This window comes from Dipodomys merriami, unplaced genomic scaffold (genome assembly GCF_024711535.1).
Source record: "Dipodomys merriami isolate MVZ:Mamm:240054 unplaced genomic scaffold, mDipMer1.0.p SCAF_30, whole genome shotgun sequence".
In the NCBI taxonomy this organism is placed as follows: Eukaryota; Metazoa; Chordata; class Mammalia; order Rodentia; family Heteromyidae; genus Dipodomys; species Dipodomys merriami.
In genome coordinates, this window is record NW_027204493.1 from 16,872,681 (window position 1) to 16,894,413 (window position 21,733).

The following is a 21,733-nucleotide window of genomic DNA, read 5'->3' on the forward strand; positions in this document are numbered from 1 at the left end:
CGTAGTGGTCTTCCAAAGAGCTAACTCTGAAAAGTTCAGGATTATTTCAAATATTTTGAATTGTGCAAAGACGTGCTATAAAGATTTCATTTATAGACTGTTATATTCAGTAGGCTAAAAAGTTTGTTATTTTTTTTTACAAACTGGCAATGATTTTGAGAAGGGTTAGATAAATGCAAAAATATTGGTAAAATTTGGGAATGATATAAATCAGCGATAATTAATACTCTGGATAAAATGACAAAATAATCAGATCAGAGTTGAATTTTAAATTAAAAGACAAAAATAAATTTAGAGAACATGCACTTAAGTGTCAACACTTCCAATAATAAAACTAAGTGCCAAATATAGGTCAGGGATGAGGGATTGTGTACACAATCATAAAAATTTATGGTAATTGTCTATACTCCTCTTTGATGAGCATACTCTGTCAAATTCTCAATAGGAAATGGACTCATTACCTTGCTCATGTAACTGTAATCCCTCTGTACAGTATCTTTACAAAAAATATATATTAAAAATAATTAAAAATTAAAAATTAAAATAAAATGAACCAAAAAAATTCTATCATTTCTTGAAAAGGTTAAGGTTTCCTCTTCTTCCAGGATTTCTGTCTTTTTTTTTCCACCTTGAGCTGTTACTGGGCTTGAACTTGGGGATCCTAGGCCACTGTCCCTTAGCTTTTTTGCTCAAAGCTAGTGCTCTACCAGAGCTACCACAGCTCCACTTCTGACTTTTTGGTGATTGTTGTAGATAAATTCTCAAGGACTTTGGTGCCTGGGCTATCTTGGACTGAGATCTTCTGATCTCAGCCTGCTAAGTAGCTAAGATTATAAATGTGACCACTTGTATACTCAATGTATATATCTTTTGGCTCTCTGTGAACCTTATTGTGGATCAAAATGAGGAAATAATGGGGTGGGAGAGCTAAAACAAAACCCAAAACTAGTCTTCAAGAGTCCTATCAGTTCTGGGAGCTGGTGGCTCCTACCTATAAACTTAGCTACTCAAGAGATTGAGATCTGAGGATTACAGTTCAAAACCAGCTCAGGCAGGAAGTCCCTAAGATTTTTATTTCTGATTAATCATCAAAAAACCAGAAGTGGATGCCGGGCGCTGGTGGCTCACGCCTGTAATCCTAGCTACTCAGGAGGCTGAGATCTGAAGATCGCGGTTCAAAGCCAGCCCGGGCAGGAGAGACTGTGAGACTCCTATCTCCAATAAACCACAAGAAAACCGGAAGTGGCGCTGTAGCTCAAGTGGTAGAGCGCTCGCCTTGAGCTGAAGAGCTGAGGGACAGCGCCCAGGCCCAGAGTTCAAGTCCCACTACCGACCAAAAAAAAAAAAAAAAAAAAAACAAAACCAGAAGTGGAACTGTGGCTCAAGTGATAGAGCACTGGCCTTGAGCAAAAAGCTCAGGTTTAGCTCCCTGGCCCTGAGATCAAGTCCCAGGACTGGCACCACATGAAAAAAAGAATAAGAAAGAATAAGACTACTTAATTTTTCTCATTAATACTTCATTTGGTAGGCTGAAACAAGGGAATCTTTTGAATCCACAAGACTGAGATAGTTTGGACAGCATAGTGAGACCTTGTTTTTGTTTTGTTTTGTGGGGCCTGAATTCTGGGCCTGGGTGCTATCCCTCAGCTCTTCAGCTCAAGGCTAGCGCTCTACCATTTGAGCCACAGTGCCACTTCTGGCTTTTTCTGCTTATGTGGTGCTGAGGAATTGAACCCAGGGCCTCATGTATGCAAGGCAAGCACTCTACCACTGAGCCACCTTCCCAGCCCCATTGTTTTTTTTTCCCCAGCCCCCTCCCTTCTCTTTCCTTTCCACTTTCCTCCTCTCCCCTCCCCTAAACACACAACAAAAGAAAACAGCAAGCACTCCTGACTCTTCACACAACCAATTTTTCCTAGATGAGCCTAAATACCATTCACTCTTTTAGTGGTCTGTTACCTGGTACTGGGAACAGCTTATGATTCTGGAGGTCCAAGAGCATGCTGGCTGCACCTTCTCTGTCTGGGCAGAGTCTTTTGTCTATATCACAGCATGGCTGATGGTATCATGGTGAGAATAAAGGTGAAAAGTGGAGGTCATATGGAGAGACAGGAAGCCAGAGAGATTTAGGAGCCAAGTTATCTTTTTCTATAACAACTAACTAGTGAACACAAACCAAGGTCTTTGAAAACTATGTTAATTGCTTCTGAATTCAGTATCTCCAAGGACCACCTTCTATAAAGTTTCACCTCTCCAAGTTTCTACCACCTCAACAATGCCACACTGAGGGTCAAGGTTATATCATATAGGAAGGGGTAGGGCATAAGCTCTATATCTAACTCAGCACTCCTCAAGAGAGGATGCAAATATTGATCAGATTTTATGGAAATAAAAAATAAACTGTTTACCTTAGCATTATTCAAGAATGTTCTGCAATTATACCAGCCTTTTCTATTTAAATTATTCAGGACAGTTGCCACTAGTCACATGTAGCTATGTATATTTGAAATGTGAGTAGTTTGAGGAACTGAATTTTCATTTTTATTTAATTTTAATATAGCTTAGATGGGCATATATGATCAGTAGCTAACACTTTGAAGGCACATTTCTTCTTTTTTTTGAATTCATAGCTCTGAGAAGGCACTAAGTAGATACATTAATTGCTCATTGGGATTCACTATTCTGAATCTCTCTCTCTGTTTAATAGTGCTTATAATTTTACAAAAGGATTCCTTATAATAAGTCCATACATGAATATAATGTACATTGGCTAAATTCATCCCCTCTATTACTCTTTTTTATACTGTGTCCCTTTTTCTATTTTTGCAGTTTCAGTAACCTTTATTTTTCTATTTTAAATATGCATATCAAGTGCTTTGATAATAATCACCCCTTCTTACTCTTTCCTTTACCCTTTCCCACCTTCTAGTGCTCTCAGCAGACTTCCTTTCACATTCCTGTCACTTTTTCTTAGGTCTAGATCCTGTATATGAGGGAAAATATGCAATATTTGTCTTTCTGAGTTTGGCTTATTTCACTTAACGTGATGATCTCCAGTTTTACCTATTTCCCCCCAATTGACATAATTTAATTCTTCTTTATGGCTGAATAATACTCTATTGTGTATATATACCACATTTTCTTTATTGATTAATCAGTTGATGAGTAAGTAGGTTTCTTCTATATTAAGCCAAATGGTATTTAGAAGTAATACCACATTTTGATATAGTTTTCTTCAGAAAGTCAACAACCAGCTAAAGCATTTATAATTGAAAAGAGACCATTCTCTATACTAATTTACAAATATATGATCTATTTTCATAAGTACTCTGTTAGATATCATTCTGTTTCCATTTCATACAAGAAATGAAATGGTGTTACAAAATAATAAAGCCAGAGACACATAGCCAGGAAGTAGTGCAAACAATGTTTGAAGCCAGGTAGGGCTTATCATTGGTGTGTTTAACAATGAACATTTCCCTTATTGATTCCTGGAGCTCTTGTGCTTATTTCCCTAGACATCACTGGGAAAAAGAACATGAGTCAGGAATATGAGCTCTAATTCCAAGTGCCTGACTTGAATCCTGCCTCTACTAGTTACTACCGTATGGACTTGAGCAAGACAATATCACTGAGTCTGAATTTTCTAAAGTGAAAATAGAAATAATAAAGGCACCCACTTCACTGGGTTGTTGGGAAGGTTAAATAATAGTGCCTTGACACTGTTTGACCCATTTAAATTTGTCATCATTATTTTTAATTAGAAAGAGACTAACATTTTGTGTTAGGAGGGATTCAATATGACATTAATAGGTAATATAGAGATATAGTTTGGGTACGTTTCCCAAAGCAGTATGAGAGACACTAAGAATTCACACAATACAGGAAGAAAAGCTCTATTGTTAAAGCCACTTTGGTGTCTCTGTCACTGAGATTATAGTTTCAGAGCCTTGTGCCCTGGCCAATTCTTCATATCTTTGCTTTTATGTTACCCTTAGAGATGTCTCCTTTGGTGTCTTTGATTGGTTCTGAATGCTGAGCAGTGACAAGCACCAACACAGCTGGAAAGAGCTGTAAGATTTGCTATTCTGTCTTCCAACAGGGAATTATTGCCATGGATACTAGCATCAGAGGGAGACTGGGTAGCACTCTCCACTTACCTCCTGAGTGTCTGACATCTGTTTCTGGCAAGGCCAATAATGAATGTGCTGCTAACTTCATATCAAAACATCCACACAAGAGACTGATCTACACCTTTTTTTTCTCTCCCCCCCCTCACAGATGGCTTCTACTCAAGATGCCAGGTATGGCCAGAAAGACTCTTCTGACCAGAACTTTGACTACATGTTCAAATTGCTGATCATCGGCAATAGCAGTGTGGGGAAAACATCTTTTCTGTTCCGTTATGCAGATGACTCCTTTACATCTGCATTTGTCAGCACAGTTGGGATCGATTTCAAAGTGAAAACTGTGTTCAAAAATGAAAAGAGAATCAAGCTTCAGATTTGGGTAAGTGGCTTTGAACTGACTGACACTATTCCAGAGGCAGGGGTATTAGACATGTACATGTGTAAGGGAAAAGCTTTTCAATTTGATCTGTCTCTGCGGTGTCCACAGCTTTTGTTTCCAGCTCTTTTGCTACAGAACATTCTGCAAAGAGATGGGTAATGCCTTGTGAAGGTAGAAGATTGAATCGTATCTTGTAATCTAGTGGTGCTTCTTAAACAGTCTTTAGAAGAAAAGAAGTCCAAACTTCATTGTCTTGGTGGTGGAAGTAGCACTCTACGAAAAATCTGGTTCTGCCTTGTATGATCCATATGGGCAAGTTTGTGGATCCTTCTACAGTCAATTTTATAATTAATACAGTAGGCAATGCAGCTCTGTCCTTTTAGATCATACAAAAAGCAGCCTGCCCCAAACATTTTAAAGAAGGCAATAAAACGTAAACATAGGATAAAGCCAGGTTAGTTCCTTTATAAAACCCCAGATCTAACTTTGCACATAGTCTATATGTTACCATCTTTCTCTTTCAGCTCTAAAAGCCATGTTTACATATTCAAAGGAAACATAACAAGTGGAGCATAATATTTGTTAGAAAATTCTCCACGAGTTTTGAGATCACTTGACAAGCTTTCTGCCTTTTCCCTCTACCTAAATATCAGATGTTTTTTTTAACTTAATTGTTGGCATATATTTGTAAGACTAGTTAGCATAATACAGAAGAAAATTGTATTTAGGTAATAGGTTTAAGGTAACATAAGCGTTGGTGTTATCTAAATCATTACTTGCTATGCTAAGAGATTTGTGTAGTAAATGCTTTATGGAATTATACTATGTACATTAATAAAATGTATTAGGGGTCATTTTGGTAGTTTTCCCTGTCAACTCATACCTCTACCACTCAAACTGGTTAGAGCTGTAAACAAGTATTTTCTATGAGGTTTTATTTTTCTCTCAATTCTAGACTTTTTCAATAATTACTGGTACTAGTTATTGGTTGCTTTAATCTATATGAATGGTTTATAAGTCTCTTTTCTTAAATGTGGGAAGCTTCAACTGAGGAAGAAATCCAGAGGATAATATTTATTTTTTTTTAAAAATGGAAGAACCCTTTATTTAACCCTTTATATAAATGGGATTGTCTTTAAATGTCTTCAAAGTCCTAGGAGTAAAACTTAAAGAGGCAGAGATATACATTGGCAGATGTTGTTTTACTTATTCCGACTGAAAAATTTCTAATCAGAACTCACATAAGAGCTTAGACAATTAGTTCTCAGGATAAGCATCTTCAATGATCTTCCATTTTTTTATTGTCAAGGTAGTGTACAGAGGGTTTCAGTAACATAAGTAAGGTAATGATTACATTTCTTGTCAACTTTCTTACCCCTTCCATCAATTTTCTCCTACTTCTTGCCTTCCAACTCCCCCAAGTTATACAGATGCTTTCCAATATATTGTCTTGTGTATATAGCTGTTGTATTGTCTTGTGTATCTCACTGTTGCATTGATTCTTCCCTTTCCTTTGTCTCACCATTCTGTTGTTCCCCTTCTCTTCCCTAATTCAAATAAATGTATATACAATACCAGGGTACCAAAATCAAATACCATGACAACAGGGGATATAGCATAGGGGGAAGAACATACAAAAGAAATAAAAAAATCACATAATACATTAAAAATAACAACAAAGAAAAACCTCATGTGTCCATATCTTGAAGTTCATTTTGCTTAGCATCATCTTATATGGTCATATGTACATAGCTATTGAGCTATTCTGCTCTTCTGCTTAGATTATCCTAGACATATACTAATTATTGCAAATAAGGGAAATCATGGGATCTATATTTCTTTGAGTCTGGCTTACTGATCTACCATTTCTAAAGTCATTTAATTGGGAAGGGCCCTGCTTAGGAACTTGATTTCAGTCAGTGGAGTCCCTAGACACACCTCTATGTCTGAAGCAATGTCTATTGTTTCCCATTTGGCTTATCATAATAACAAATGTTATATGATAAGTTTCATATTCAAACTTAAGATACCTTCAATCTTGGGGGCCTTGGTAGATTGAAAATGAAATAAAAAATTGAAAAGGGTGACATTAATCACGACACTCTGTATCTATAAACTGTTTTGTTAAATTTCAACTCCTTCGTACAACTTAAAAATAATAAGATAAATAAAATTAAAAATAAGTTAAAAAAGAAAATGAAATTAACTTGATAACAATACATTTCCTCACTTCAGTGTTCTTTCTGCTAATAAGAGAGAACAATCATTCTTCTGGCAGATGGCTTCTAGTTTTTTTCTCTCTCTTTGTGTCACAGATATTTTTAAATGATTGGTCTAATCATAGAGACAAAACACCAACCTAGTATGTTCAGTTAGTCTTAAAATTGTTAGTAGTAATTTGTCAGTGAGGGTTGTTGCCAAATTCTTTGTGGAGGCACAAAACCTTTTATCCTTAATGTAAAGAGGGTATATTTGTAATAACAGAAATTATTACATTTAATAAAATATATTCTTTAAAACATTTAGTGTTAATACCAGGCCAGTTCTAATTCATTCTCTTTTTGTTAGAATTGAGGTTTCATTTTTCTGTCTGCATCTCACTTCTGAATGAATGCTGAATGAATACTCTGAGGAGCTTGTGCTATTTCTCCTTTACTGCTTTTACATGATTTTGTCAGTTTCTGTAACTTTGTGCAAAGAATGTGGTATATTATTTTACTAGATTCATTTTAATCTTTCAGATTCCATTTTCTGAAACTTCCAAATGCCTTCATAACCAGGGTAGCCTGGGAACCTCTTCCGAGAGCTTCATTCCTTTGTTCTTGCAACAACCATATTCCCTCAGTGGTCAGCCACTGGGAGCCCTTCATCATTCCATCTTCTCAGCCCCAACAGTAGTTTAGTGGTCACTAATATCTTTGTAATAAATCATAGCATTATTTTATGCTCTTCAGATGTGTTATGAATTCTTCATTCACATGTACTTCTAAGAGTTAGAAAATTAGTTTTATATTATTTGGCTTACTAGGTTGCAAAACATTCTAATAAGTATACAGAGGTAGCATTGAATTTATAGTAAAATGCTATTATTCATGGAATAATTTCATGCTCCTCTAACCATTTGCCAAATTGTGTAAGTATTATACACACCAGCTCACAAGTAAGGATTGTCCATCCTGATCTCCCAGTTTTCACAACAATCCAATTTTGTATTTGTTAACATCTCTATTTTACCTGAGAATATGAAAGTGAGACAAGTTAAATAACTTGCTTAGTATCATACATTATTCCAGGCTAGATCTGTCAGGTACCAGTGCTGTTTCTCCTTCTCCCCCACCTCCATCAAGAAGGAATCTTGAATGTGGCAGATTGGAAAATATTGGATAAACGCATCCTGAGACACTGAACATGCTTTGGAAATATTTGACTATCTTACTAAATTAAGGTATGCAGGGAAGATATAAGGAGCAACAGAGTAGTATGTTTAAGTAAATGCATTTGTATGATTCCAGGGATCCTTACTTTAGGCCATGAATGAGCCATACATATTTATTTGTCTACAAATATTATTAGTTAACAACTTTGCCTAATAACTTATTTGGGAATATATTTAGACACAACAGCTTGTCATATCTTGGTATTTTAATAACCAATTAGCTGTTCTTCCCAATTTATAGTATTTTTCACTTATATTGATAGTCAATTAATTCATTGGGACAACAACAACATCTTAGCCTCATATTTGAAAGTAAAAGATGCATAAGAACAGTTATTAGGCAATATTTTCCAGTAGGATAATAACATTGAAGTTCAGAGAAAGAGTGTTGGCAATGATTGGAATTAGACTATCTAGATGGTCAGAGGTGACAGTGTAGTTTCTAAAGACATGACAGTTTCCATTGCCTAAAAAAAGGCTATAGTTCAAGCCTAGTACTGGAACACACACACACACACACACACACACACACACACACACACACACACACACACACACACACACACACACACACCATACACACACACACACACACACACACCATACTTTTGTCCCATGCTTATAACCCTAGCTACTCAGGAGGCTGAAATCTGAAGATTACAGTTCAAAGCTAGCCCAAATAGGAAGAGTCAGTGAGACTCTATTTCAAATTGATAACCAGAAAACTGGAAATAGAACTGTGGCTCTACCTAACGGAAAGGTGAGCCTACAAAATACACAGCTTAGTAGATTGGGCCATGCTATCATGGAGATTACTATTTCCTTAGAAATCAACCACACTTTTAGAAATTTGGCTCTCTCTTATTTCCTATTCTTAATATCTCTGCACTCATTATTTTTTTTCTCTCCCTCCAGTCCTTGTCCTCTTTCCACTCCTGTTTCTGAGTTCTGATCTGGCTGAGTTTTTGGGAATCATACCTTTCAGGTGTTCTAACACCAGGCTGTCACCCAGAGATGCACACACATACACAACACAAGGATGAAAGAGGTTACTCTCTAATTAAAGCTCCAGGAAGGAGGGCCTTGCCCTCTTTACAAAGTTGCTGCTATCTGCTGGTCAAAAATTTTCCTACTGCTCTGCCTTCAATCAAGGGGATTCTTACTTATACAGCAGTTATGGATGCAAACAGTTAGTTGGTCAGAATCTAACAAAGGAGTCAGTGTGAAGTTACTAGAAGATACCAGCCCTGCTTCCCTTTTGGAGGGCTACAAGATGGTATTGTAAAATACATTTTATTATAGAGGTGTGCCAAGACCAACAGATGAGGAGATGATTATCACTGAGAAGTAAGTTTTTTATACTCACAAATCCCAAGAGAAGGATGCATAGTCAGGGGGACCACAGGGAATCAGGAATCATTAGAATGGTCAGGAAGAGAAGTAGGGAGCACCATGAGCAAGAGTCACATTCAAAATTCCTGCAGGAAACAATGCAAGAGGAGATAAGCAGGTGTAGAATGACTAGTTTGAATAGCAGCAGGTGGTGAGGCATTGGGGCTGTTCATAGAAGTTTGGTACCTGATTCTACAGTGATTGACCAAGTGGAGAGTAGTGGCCCATAGTGTAAGAGCCTTTAAAAGGACTTGAAGGGGTATGTCAGCTCAGGAGTGGTTGGGTTGCCTTTGGCAAACATGCTCCAATGAGTCCTTTCCTATTTTAGAAATAGACAAATATAGAGAGGTTCAATAACACTTGGGGCAGTAAAGCCTCATATGTGAAGCATAAAAATAAAATGAAATAAGCAAAAGAAATGGTTAATACAGAGAAACATTTCTCAGCCTTCTAAGTCAGGCTCTGTCATTGATTCCACACTGCTGGAGGCTATAATTCCAAATATTCCTATTTAGGCGCTGTATTTCTGGTCTCTCTACTTAACTTAGACACTATGTTAGAAATGAACTATACAGCTTTGGGGGAGGGGGTAAGTTGAGAGAGGAAAAGCAGGGATAGAATGAGGGAGAGGGTGACACTGTTCAAAAGGAAATGCACTCATTACCTGTCTCATGTAACTGTAACCCCTCTGTATATCACCTTTACAATAACATTTTAAAAACAGCGTTTATCAAGCCCAGTGCTGACCAACAAAGTAAGCAATTTATATGCATTTTAGAATTTATATTTTTGCTATAGTCCAATGGAAAAGGTAGCATTGTAGCTCTGTTTTCTAGGTGAGGAAAAAGAGAATCAGAAAAAAAATGTGATTTGCCCAATATTACAGGTAAGAAATATCAACAGTAGAATTTCAGTATAGACACTGTGTCCAAAGACCATGCACCTAATCACTCAGTATAAATGAGGGCCAGAGAAGATACAATTTGTCTAACTCTTTTAGGTAAGATACTTTTAAATCCTGCCTATCTTATTTCCTAGCAAATACTTTTGTTATGTAATTACTCATTTTCTTTCAGTATTCTCTTATTATTTCTTCCAAGAAATTATCATTATAGAAAAAAATTCACTTGTTTGGCTTGGAATTTTCTGTCTGCCAGCAGGACCACTTCATTCATTATCTATTTTGTGTTTAAAACACTTAGATACGCACAGTCGGATGTACTGGAGCACAATCAACTGACTTTTGCACACTTCTGGAATACCTGATCTGCTTCTGGGAAATGAGCTTACAGCCAGGGTATGCAGAGGGAAGAGTCAGCAAAACATAAAGAACATCTGTGGGAAAATATTCTTGCCCCTTATCTTTGCCTATGGTGCTCATTTATCCCAATCACCTTGCTTATTGATTTCAGGATGGTGTTCAAATCCTCTAAGTCTATTTATAAACCAACAATATGCTCTACAAATGCTAGCTCCTTATGAGAACCACCAAAGGCAGTGACAGCTGCTAAGACCATTCTTGGTGCTGTCATTTGTGTGTTCTTTTACCCATCATATTACTTCTAAATCAGCATCTGTGTCTCCTGAGAGATGGAGAAAGGCATTCTCTTATTTCCCTCCTGAGAGGAAGCCGATACTGTACATGAAATGTCAAGATGCATAAAACCATTTGCTCTGTCAAGGGGTTAAAAAGTGTTGTATCCCACTGCATTTGATCCACTCTTCCCAGCATTGAAAAGATACAGAAGGTAGTAATGACTTTGTTCCCATGTTTGAGTAAGCTCTCTAGATACTGAGAAAGACCATAGAACAGCCATAGTAGTTCTATGGCCATATTCTGCTGTGGGGGCTGAGAGGCTGAGAGGCCCAGAGGCTGGAACAAGGACTTTGGGGTTTGGTGATTCAAGCTCTAAATTTTTATAAGTTGGGTGACATCAGGCCCTAACTTTCTAAACTTCTGTTTACTCACTTGTAAAATGGGGAAAATAATACTTGCCCCTTAGCTGCTGAGTACTTGCTTACATTGATTTTAATACCAAACATAATAGACATACAATGTTGATGTGTATCATCCTTTCAAAAAGTAGGATGCAACCACTGAGATTTTTGTACTTAGTTTCGTAATTTTACAGAACCAAAAACTTGTTGAATAATTTAACAAGATGAAATTCTGTGTGACAGGAAGGCACATTTGGTAAGTGTTGGATATGGACTAGTGAAGGATGCATATGGTCTTTCATAAGGAACCAAGATTAGGACAGGGAGATAGAATTCTACCTGCTGCTGTAAGTGATCCAGAAGACCCGAGTATGGGACTCATAAGTAATATACCTCTAAGGGCTCTAGAATAATTTACCTGGGCATCTATATCTGAGCTGAGAAATAATAAATGAAAATGGCATTATGTATTTGTTCTTCCATCCATCCATTCATTGTCTGCATTTATTGTTTTCAGTATGTACTAGACCTTTTGAAGGAATTTGGCATTGAATTAAGCACCCTCAAATCAATAGGTTATGATAAATGCTATGAAGAAGCAGAATATTCTGAAAAGTGGAAAAAACAAAAGGAGTGGAGATCTGTTCAGTTAGAGCCTTCAGAGAGGTTTATATGACCTAATTCCTAAACAGAGAAATGGATGGTAAAAAGCAGACAGGTAGGGTGAACTCTAACTGTAAAAAGATAGAGAGAATTATTGTTATTTTTAACAATAGCTTTCTATAGAGCTATTATTAAACAACAAAAATAATATTGTTGCCTATTGTTTATTAACTCAGACTTCCCCCATTTTGCTTTGCATTCACACTGGGGTGGATTAAGACTATGGAGGCTGAAGCTTTATATAATTTTTGATTCTAAGGAAAAAATGTATAGAAAGCAAGTGACATTGTTAACACATTGCTGAGGCACATTCAGAAGATACTTAAAAGTCTTAGTCTTCAGGCAACTTCTTGGTAAAATTTATACCCTGCTTTCATGGGTACTTGGCCTTTCTGACTGTGAGGATTTGTGTGAGTGATGAAAAGCAATTAGAATGAAGATCAACAGAATATAGGAGCATGACAGGCTAAGGTATCAAGATGGCAGATGCAGAAAGAGATTGGAGCAAGAGAATGAGCTCCAGATCTCTATGTGTAGCTTAGGGAAATGGCTGTACCACTCCAGGCATCAGTTATCTGATGTGCAACCAACAGAAACAGAACTGGCATTCAGCGATCTTTTATGTGCCAGGTACAGGTGTATGTACTTTATTGAGAGTAAGTGATCAGTCCTCATCCAAACTCTGTGAGATAGATGCTGCTTTAATCTTTAGTTTAGAGATGAGCAAACTGAAGCATAAGGAGTGAATACCTTTTCCTGGTTATTATTAGGTTTTGGACATGAAGTGTCTCTCAAAGACTTCATGTTCAAGATCTAGTTCTCAGCTGGTGACACTATCAAAATTTTATTGGGTCATGATGATCTATTTAATTGGTTTAAATCTTGGTTTAGTTTGGGATATATCAACATTCTTTAGAAATTCTTCCATTTCTTCCAGGTTCTTCAATTTGTTGGCATAAAGATGTGCAAAGGGTTCCCTGTTCCCTTCTTGCTTGTTTCTATCGTGATATTTCCATTTTCATCTCTAATTTTACTTATTTAGGTATACACAAAGTCTCAGTAGCTAGGTGCTTATGATCATATAAAATGATGTTTATCAAAATGATCTCCAAGAAATGGAAACAAGAAGTTGTTCTTTACCTTCCTGTTTTCATTTGTTTTTTCCTTTGTCATTGTTTTTGATTTCTGTATCTTTTGTCTTGTATGTAAGCCTATCTGTTTTGAGGCTGGTAAGGGAGAACACAGAAATGGTGTGACAAAGGGTGAATAAATATAGCAGTGATACTCACGAGACACTATGTTGAAAATGAACTACACAACTGTGGGAGAAGGGGATACAGAGGGAAAAACTGGGAGAAAATGAGAGAAGAGGTGACACTGTTCAAAAATAATGAACTTATTACTTGACTTACATAACTAAAACCCTCTCTGTGTATCACCTTTACAACTAAAACACAGCAACAACATGTATTCAATGGGGAAAATTCCCTTTGTATTCCCATAGCTGGAATATTTTTTTTTAAAACACACAATAGTACAGAAGATAAGGAAAATTTACAGTCAAGGTTATCAATGGGGGAATTCACTCCACTTAGTGGTCATTGAGTGTTGTATTCTTAGGTCTGCTATATTGTTTCTTTCTTTAGTATCAAATTCCCTTCTTGCCCCTAGCTGTGTTTGTCGTTCTGCTTTTTCCCTTTCATTATTTTTGCATAAACAAGGATGTTCTCATTGTTAGCTAAAATGAAAGAAAAAAAGGTTTCAAAGTACAAATATGGAAATTTTTTTTATTAATTTTCTTGAATTTTTCCATAAGTATATTCTTTAACCATTGCTACTGTACTGTAATTTTTTGTGTATTTACCAACCAAAACATTTAATCTTCCTAAAAATTCTAAACTTGGATTGAAATTCCCTCAAAACAGCAATATCACATAATAGTTTTGTCATTAAATGTGAGCTCTAAGCTGTCTGCCCGAGTTCAAATCTTTTTCTTAATAACTTTAACAAGTTAAATAATATTCCCATATCTCCTTTTTTCCATCTGTAAAGTGGGAGGAATAATGACATCTTGTTTATAGTCCTATAAATTTTAAAGAAAATGGCATTTATAAAGTTTTTAGACAATACTTTGCACATAGTAACTCTTAAAGAAAAAAGTTAACTATTTTTTACATCCACTATTTTATCAGTATAAGTCTTGCCCATCTAATTTCATACCTTTTAGAACGACAAAATGGCATTTTAGGCCATGGATTTCTAGTTGTAATGCTTGCAGACATTTATAAAAAGAAATTGATTTAATGTTCTGATTCTGTGATGAAATTGACAAGTGAACTGACTGATGAGGTGGAACATCTTCTGGACCATGAGTTTCTCTCACCAGTTATGTGTAAATTCTAATATGCCCAAATTCAGTCGTTTGTGTTGTTGGGGTATGTCCTGATGTTTTGAAGACATCTGTGCATTTAAATAGAATCATCAATAGCACAGAGAAAACAAGCTCAAATAGCTTGTTTATTAAATGCACATAAAATTGATGTCCTACCCAAGAACAAAACAATTATAAATCACTGGGTTCACAGAGAGATGTTATTAAATGTTGGGATATGATTTGCTTGGTATACTGCCTAGTGATGCTGGCAGCTTCTGGTCTGATGGTGAGCTGTACTATGCTTGTGCCACTAGATTATCAGTTGTTATTCTTTTGATTCTATTACAGTTAAATTGAACTGACTGGTGGTTCTGGCATTATAGAAACACAGCTTGAATTATGCTCCAAATTAGGCATTTAATTACTCCATATATTTATTTTTAGACTCAGAAATTTAGGAATAAGCAAGCATTTTCTAACTGGATAGTAGTTATTTTCAGAAGTATCAATAATTTTTCTTATCAGTTTTGCTCCCACACTAATTTTGCTGGTCCTGAACATTCTCATTGTGGAAGCCCAACCAGAAAAGATTAAAGAGAGTAAATGTCAGCATGAATCGATGCAAATCACTTTGCTTCAGCTGATGATGGATGTGAAAGAAGTAGAAGGAAGATCTTTACCTTGGGGAAGGTTACTGTTTGGGGAAGTAACAGAATCAGTGTTGGGCCTGGGGAGCTTATCTTCATTCTAGAATCGCTCTGCAAGTTAGAATAGGAGGATCATGAGCTACAGGCTAGCGTGTAAGTTCCAAGTTATTCTGGTTATATAGACTATGTTGTCAAAAATAAAAGAAAACACAAAGCAATGGAAACAGTTTTAGGGTACTTATAAAAATGGTAAGCATAAAAAGGAAAGTACCAAGGAAACAAATGTTAAAAAGAATTGGAGTGGATAATGTATCGGCTTAGAGTTTTGGAAAGAGGCAGATGGCTAGTTAGGAGAGTTTAGTGATTTTATAAAGTTATATGCAGGGTTAAGGGGAAGTGGTGCAGACCCTAGTGCTAGCATCAGAGAATCATTGCTGCCTTCTTAGACTGAAGTGAATGGAGAAAGAGCAATTACAAGGGCCAAGAGGGAACTATACTTCTGTAGGATGAGATCCTCAGCCATTTATAAAACAACCTCTGCTCTGCTTACCAATGGCTAATCAAGGAAGGCCATGGGAATAAATGTCCTCAGCTCTCTTTCCTCCTCCCTATTGAACTATTTCCCATGCCTCTCTGGCTCAGACCCTAAAGAGTGGGATCTGCTTTGTGTTAGGGGTTCACAAATTAACTTCCTGGAACACTGGGATGGGGTTGGTTAAAGAATGGATCTGGAAGGCAAAGGAAATTATCTAGCACAATGATAGTAGTGTTTTTGAGTTTTTTGTTGTTTTTTTTTTTGTTTCTTTGTTGTTGGTTTGTTGTTGTTGTTGTTTTGCCAGTCCTGGGGCTTGAACTCTGTCTGGGTCTGGGCACTGTCCCTGGACTACTTTTGCTCAAGGCTAGAGCATTCTGAGCCACAGGGCCCCTTCCAGCTTTTTCTGTAATTGGAAACCAGTCTTCCGGACTTTCCTCCCCAGGCTGGCTTCAAACCACAATCCTCAGATCTCGGTCTTCTGAGTAGCTAGGATTACAGGCATGAGCCACTGGTACCCAGCTTTCAGAATTATTTTTTATATAAACATTAAACTATTAAACAAGGCTGGTTATCCAAATAGATATTAAATGGATTTCTGTTAAATTTGTACTTCTGATAATTTTAATGATGTGAAACATTTTTAATATTGTTTTTTATTTTTAATTGAGTCTTTACCTGGTCCTCCCTAATTTCACCATGAGATAATTCTGTTAAAATCCCAAGGGATTGTTAATTTCGTTTGAATGCATATAAGACCCTTAATGTGTGTTTTGCAGAGATATAACTCATTTCTTATTCTAAACTAGATGAATGTCTACATAGAAGATAAATACCAGTGAACCCAAATCTTTTAAGCCTCCTTAAGTGGCTCCAGTTTTCCCTTAGAAAAGGGAAAACAAATGGCTTGAGAACTGCAGCCATAAAGCCATGGACAGCTTGTGATTTTTGTCCCAAGACCAGGAAAGCCTATGTGCTATGGATAGGGCTGAGAACTGACCTTCTGTTGCACAAGGCAGAACACACTTACTGCCACATGAACAGTGTTCCCAAATGCCATTCACTGTCCCCACTGGCCTCTGACAAGCTTCCCTAGAGGAAGAGTAAGGTAATGCTTTTGCTTGTAAAATGAAATTTATTACATTTTAAGAAACATTTCAAATTTAAAATAATGTTATGTATTATAGTTGATTCTTTACTATCCTTTTAGTAATCTGTTAGTAGATTTTTTTTATCCTTTTTCAGAGGCAAATAAAACACAATAAAACAAAACAAGGGCAATCTTTTTTCAATTACCCATTTGTATTTATTTATTATCAACAGTATTTTGGTCTTGAAAGCCCAGAAATCTGGAAACTAGTCATGCAAGGATTTAATGGCATTGCCTCCTTTGGCTGGGCAGTTTGGAGAAAATAGCAAGAAAGCCTTTCTGTGTTCTACGCAAACAATCCTGGCACACTTTAAAAAAACCCTGTATTTATAAATGATTATTGTTAGATGCTGTGCAGCTTATTGGACTGTGTAGCAAAGGAGCAAATAGTTTTAAGTTTATCTTTTTGTGACTTACAGGCAAACAGCACAGAAACGTGTCAATATAAACAAAGACCACTCAAATGGGAAGATTTACTGTGACAAATGAGTCAGTCGCCATTGCTTGTATTTAAAATATTTTTAGTGTGATTAAGTGATTAAATTTCATAAATTTCATAGTATTGTGAGATAGTGATACTTGAAGTCACAAATACATTCTAACCTTCATGATGCAAATTGTCATTATTCCCCCCCTCCTATTCTTTTTTTTCTTAATAAGTTTTTTTTATTGGAAATTTGTCATTATTGTGGTCTATAAAGTTTGTGAATTCTATGAGCTTTGACAATACAACTATTTCTTCCATATTGGGTGATTTGTACATTTCTTTCCTTTTGCTTAGTATTAGCTATTCCATCCATCCCTTTGGTTCCCTCCCTCCCACCGCTGCCCTTGAGTTGCTTAGTTCATTTTCATCAATGTCCAGTGCAGCTGATGGGTCTCGCTGTCATATGTTTTCTCCTGTTTTCCTCTGTTTCTGTGTCCTCCTCCTAGTTTCCCTCAGATGTGTGCATATGTACCATATGTGTGGTCAGCAGCATGGGGTCATTTAGTAATAATACGACAAGATGAGTGAAGGTCCTTTGTTTCTTCAGTCTTGTTTACTTTGTTACATCTCCTTATATTTTGGATTTAATATCTACATATCAGGGATACCATGTGCTGTTTGTCTCTTTGCTCTTGGCTTACCTCACTCAAAATGATTTTTTTCTAGTTCCATCCATTTCCTTGCCATTATTTTGTCCTTTCGAATGCATTGCCTATATTTTAGCAGAAACCTCAATGCAGCCAACAGAGCAGGACAGTATTGTAGTAGAAAGAGGATGCTTCAGGTGTTCCTGATTTGGGTCTGATGGTATGAAGAAGCTGCAGAAGGGCTAACTTGGAACAGTATAATTGGTTAGGGTATGTGATTTTTTTCATTGGCCCAAAGTTGGAAGCAGAGGAAACTGCCTGTTTGACCCATTTGGGTTGATCATTACAGAAGATTTGTTTAGCTTCTTGCACTGTGTCTGGCTTCCTGCAAGTGGGTTGACTTCCTGGGTTGTTTACTGTAGATAAGGGGGTTGGTTTCCTTGGCAGGTTGCTGCGGGTTGTGGGTCAAAGTTCTATATTTGTATTTGGTCTGACAGTTGTCCATTTGTATATTCAGTCTCTCAGAAGTAAGCCAAACACAAGGGCAATTCAAGAGCAGTGAGAGGCTGCGCAGGAGCAGCAACAGCCTTGAATTTCTGATAGTTTGGCTCTGGGCAAACTATTTAACTCTGTTTTGTTCAGGTTTTTATTTTTTTAATCAAAATGAGGACAATTGTATTTGTGTGATATATAACATAACATTTGTGTCAGATATAACATAAAATGTGTAATGTTCTCTTTTATGATCCTGTCATTTCGGATCCATTTATGCCCATTTAAAAAAATGACTAAGGACAGAGAAGTCTCATGGGTACATGAGTTATATCCATTGATATAACTACTGATATTACTGGGTTACCAATAAAAATAAATACCTATTTAAAATAATGACAAATAATGATAAATCCACTGCATGAGAACAACTGTAATGTATTTTGATGGAAAAAATTCTGTATTTTAAAAATCAGTGTAATCAGTGAGGGGAGTGGCAAATAGGGGACAGCTGAATTTTTACCTCTGCTTTCTCATCCAACCTATTGAAAAATCTTCATTATACACTCATGAGGGAATGAGGACGAGGAAGGTGAATAATAACTTCACTTTATTGAAACATAGATTTGAGCCCAGTCACCCTTTAAAAGGGTTTAGGTTCCCCTCACCCCACATGTAGTTTGAACATATTGCTTTAGGTCATGTCCTGTGCTCAGATAAATTATGCATAACGTAAGCAAAGGGTTTCAGCACTTTGGGCATATATTATGAAACCTCTTCTTTATAGAGTGCCTTATTGCCTATATTAGGAAACCTCAATAGTCACAGGTGAAGACAAGATGTGAGACTAAGTGATTTTTCTGGAAGTCAGTTGAGTCTGAGAGCACAGAATGCAAGTCTTGCACACAGACAAAACCAGAAGGATATGTTTACTTTTTGGCATCATGTGAATGAAAATGAACAAATGGAAGCACAGGCACATACTCTGTATGCCTAGCAACATGGCAATGACAAGTAGCAAAGACTAGATAGTAGGGCTCTTGGCTCAAGTCTGGCTCACTGGAGTGCCAGTCTTCCCAACTTGTGAAAAAAGAAGGTTGTGAGTCTGAGCAATCATCTTTTCCCCAACTCTCACTTAGTTTGCACACTGGATGTTTATAGCTACTAACAATAAAGTCGTGGATACTGAAATCCCAATCTTTCTAAGTTTATCAGGGCTGAATATCAGTTTACATGATGTTCCTTCGATTGACTAATGTCTCAGTTATTTTATCTAATTTGAAAATAGCGATTTGTAAATCAAAGTTGAAGCAAATGGAATGGTGAGGACACCTTCCCTGAACTCTTCAAATTAGAACACTTGTATGGAAAGCTGATCCAGACTTCTAAGGCGTATTACACTTTACCTCATATGGAAAGTGGTGGTGGGCTGATAGGAATCATGTTAGTTAAGCTAGTAGATAACTCTTTCCTACTTCCTCCCCTTCTGCCCAACCCCCAACTCTTGCTGGGCATTGAACTAGGGCCTTGCATGTAGTAGGTAAGTATTCTACCACTGAGCTACATCCCAGCCTTTCTTGTCCTTCCCCTTATGAACACGAAAAGTACAGGAGATTTTTTTTCAGTTTTTCTTTTTTCTTTTTTGTTCTTCTCCTTCAAATTTTGCAAAACAATTAACCTCCAGGTCAAGACATAACTCAAAGATTTCATCTCTACCACTTAATTTGTAATGAATTTACAATCAACTAGAAACAAAAGAATTGGAAGAACTTTTCTCTTTCTGTATGACTAGCTTCTGGAAATGTAATGAGGACAGTAGTTGTGGTTTTGAGAGCTAAATTTTAAATTGACTTTTGTAATGACATAGCTACAAAAGCTGGAAGTAATGAGTAAAGGAGACAGGCTTCTTTACTCAAACATGTGGGAAAATTAAGATGTACAGAGACCTTTAAGCTGGTCTTGATTATGACACAGGACTGAAACAACATTAAGATTGTTCTGTGTTTGGGCAATAACCAAGTTTGCATATATATAGATATATATATATAGAGAGAGATATATCTACATATATATCTATATATATATATATATTTGTCTTAGAAAGTGAGGGAGAAGTATCTACAAAATTTACAAAAAGTAAATCTACAAAAAGTAAAAATCTACAAAAGAAATGAAGAAGGGTGTAGAAAGCAGTAGCCTGAGTGAACAGCTTATCCCTGGATCTCTCAGTACCTTTTTGTTAGAAGAGTATCTAGTCAGTGATTTTAGCATAGAAACTATGGTATCTCCACATAGTAATGCTTTTATTAGAATCATTTGGAGAATTAAAAAAAGTCACCAATATCCAAAAACAAAGGAGGAGGTAACAATGCAGGAGGGGGTAACAATGCTCAACAAGAAATGTACTGATTACATTACTCACATAACTGTAACTCCTCTGAACAGCATCTTTACAATGAAATTAATTTAAAAAAAATTCACTGCTATACTATTGGGTCAGAATCTATGGACATGAATAAAGACTGAGATTCTAATAAGCTTCCAAGACGATATCTCATTCTAAGGAACAGGTCCTGACTTGCTACACATCCTGTCATATTGTATTTGTGATGAACTGAACATGTCTACTTTAGTCTATTAAAATCAAGGATAAATCCAGGGAGGGTAAGATTAGAATACTTTTTGTACAATCTCCTCCTGATTTATAGAGTCAGAGAACATGCTTAGATTAGACCAAACATGGCTCATAGCTAGAAGTCTATTAGAATAGCAAGAGACAGTATGCCTAGCAGAATAGCATCAAAGTTCAAGAATTCCAACAAAATTTGATGCATAGTGTCTGATTTTTTTCCTTCATCATCTTCTCTTTTTTTCCCTATCAGTCTGTCATCCTTCTTTCTCATCAAGAATAAATATAGTTCCACTTACTATTAGGTTCTTTGCTTTTTTGTATGTCTGTGACATTATTGTGACTTGGATTCAGGGCCTGGACACTGTTCCTTAGCTTTTGCTCAAGGTGAGTGCTCTACCACTTCAGCCACATCTCTATTTTGGACATTTTGCTGATTAACTGAAGATCAGTGTCTCTTATATTTGCTGTTCTAGCTAGCTTTGAACTGTGATCCTCATATCACACCCTTCTGAATAGCTAGGATTCCAGGCATGAGCCATAGACTTCCAGCTACCAACTTTGCTTTTGATTTCCTTTATTCCCTCATAATCACTATAATTTTAGATAACCAAGTCTACAAGCATTTCCATTCAGCTCAGTATTGTATTTTGTGTCTCTGAACATACTGTGGATCAAAGTAGGTTAGTTATAATACTATATCTATTTCAAGAAAAGAGAAGTTTGTTTTCTTTTTTCTTTTTGCATGTTTTTATTGTAAAAATACTGTACAGAGGAGTTACCATTACATGAGTAAGGTAATGAGTATATTTCCTATGGAGCATTGTTACCTCCTCCTTTGTTTTTCCCCTACCATCCCTTCCCTCCCCACCTCCTCAACTCCTCCCTCCCCTACCC

The 21,733-nt window shown here is 36.6% G+C and overlaps 1 protein-coding gene across 2 annotated transcripts in view; it reads left to right on the top strand.

The window, feature by feature from the left end:
- Rab3c (RAB3C, member RAS oncogene family) overlaps positions 1–21,733 on the top strand; it is a 217,607-nt gene that overhangs the window by 16,100 nt on the left and 179,774 nt on the right. For both annotated transcript variants that reach the window (XM_070041215.1, XM_070041214.1), the window contains exon 2: positions 4,282–4,509. In XM_070041215.1, coding sequence (XP_069897316.1) covers positions 4,282–4,509 — 228 coding nt within the window. The remainder of the gene's footprint in view (positions 1–4,281; positions 4,510–21,733) is intronic.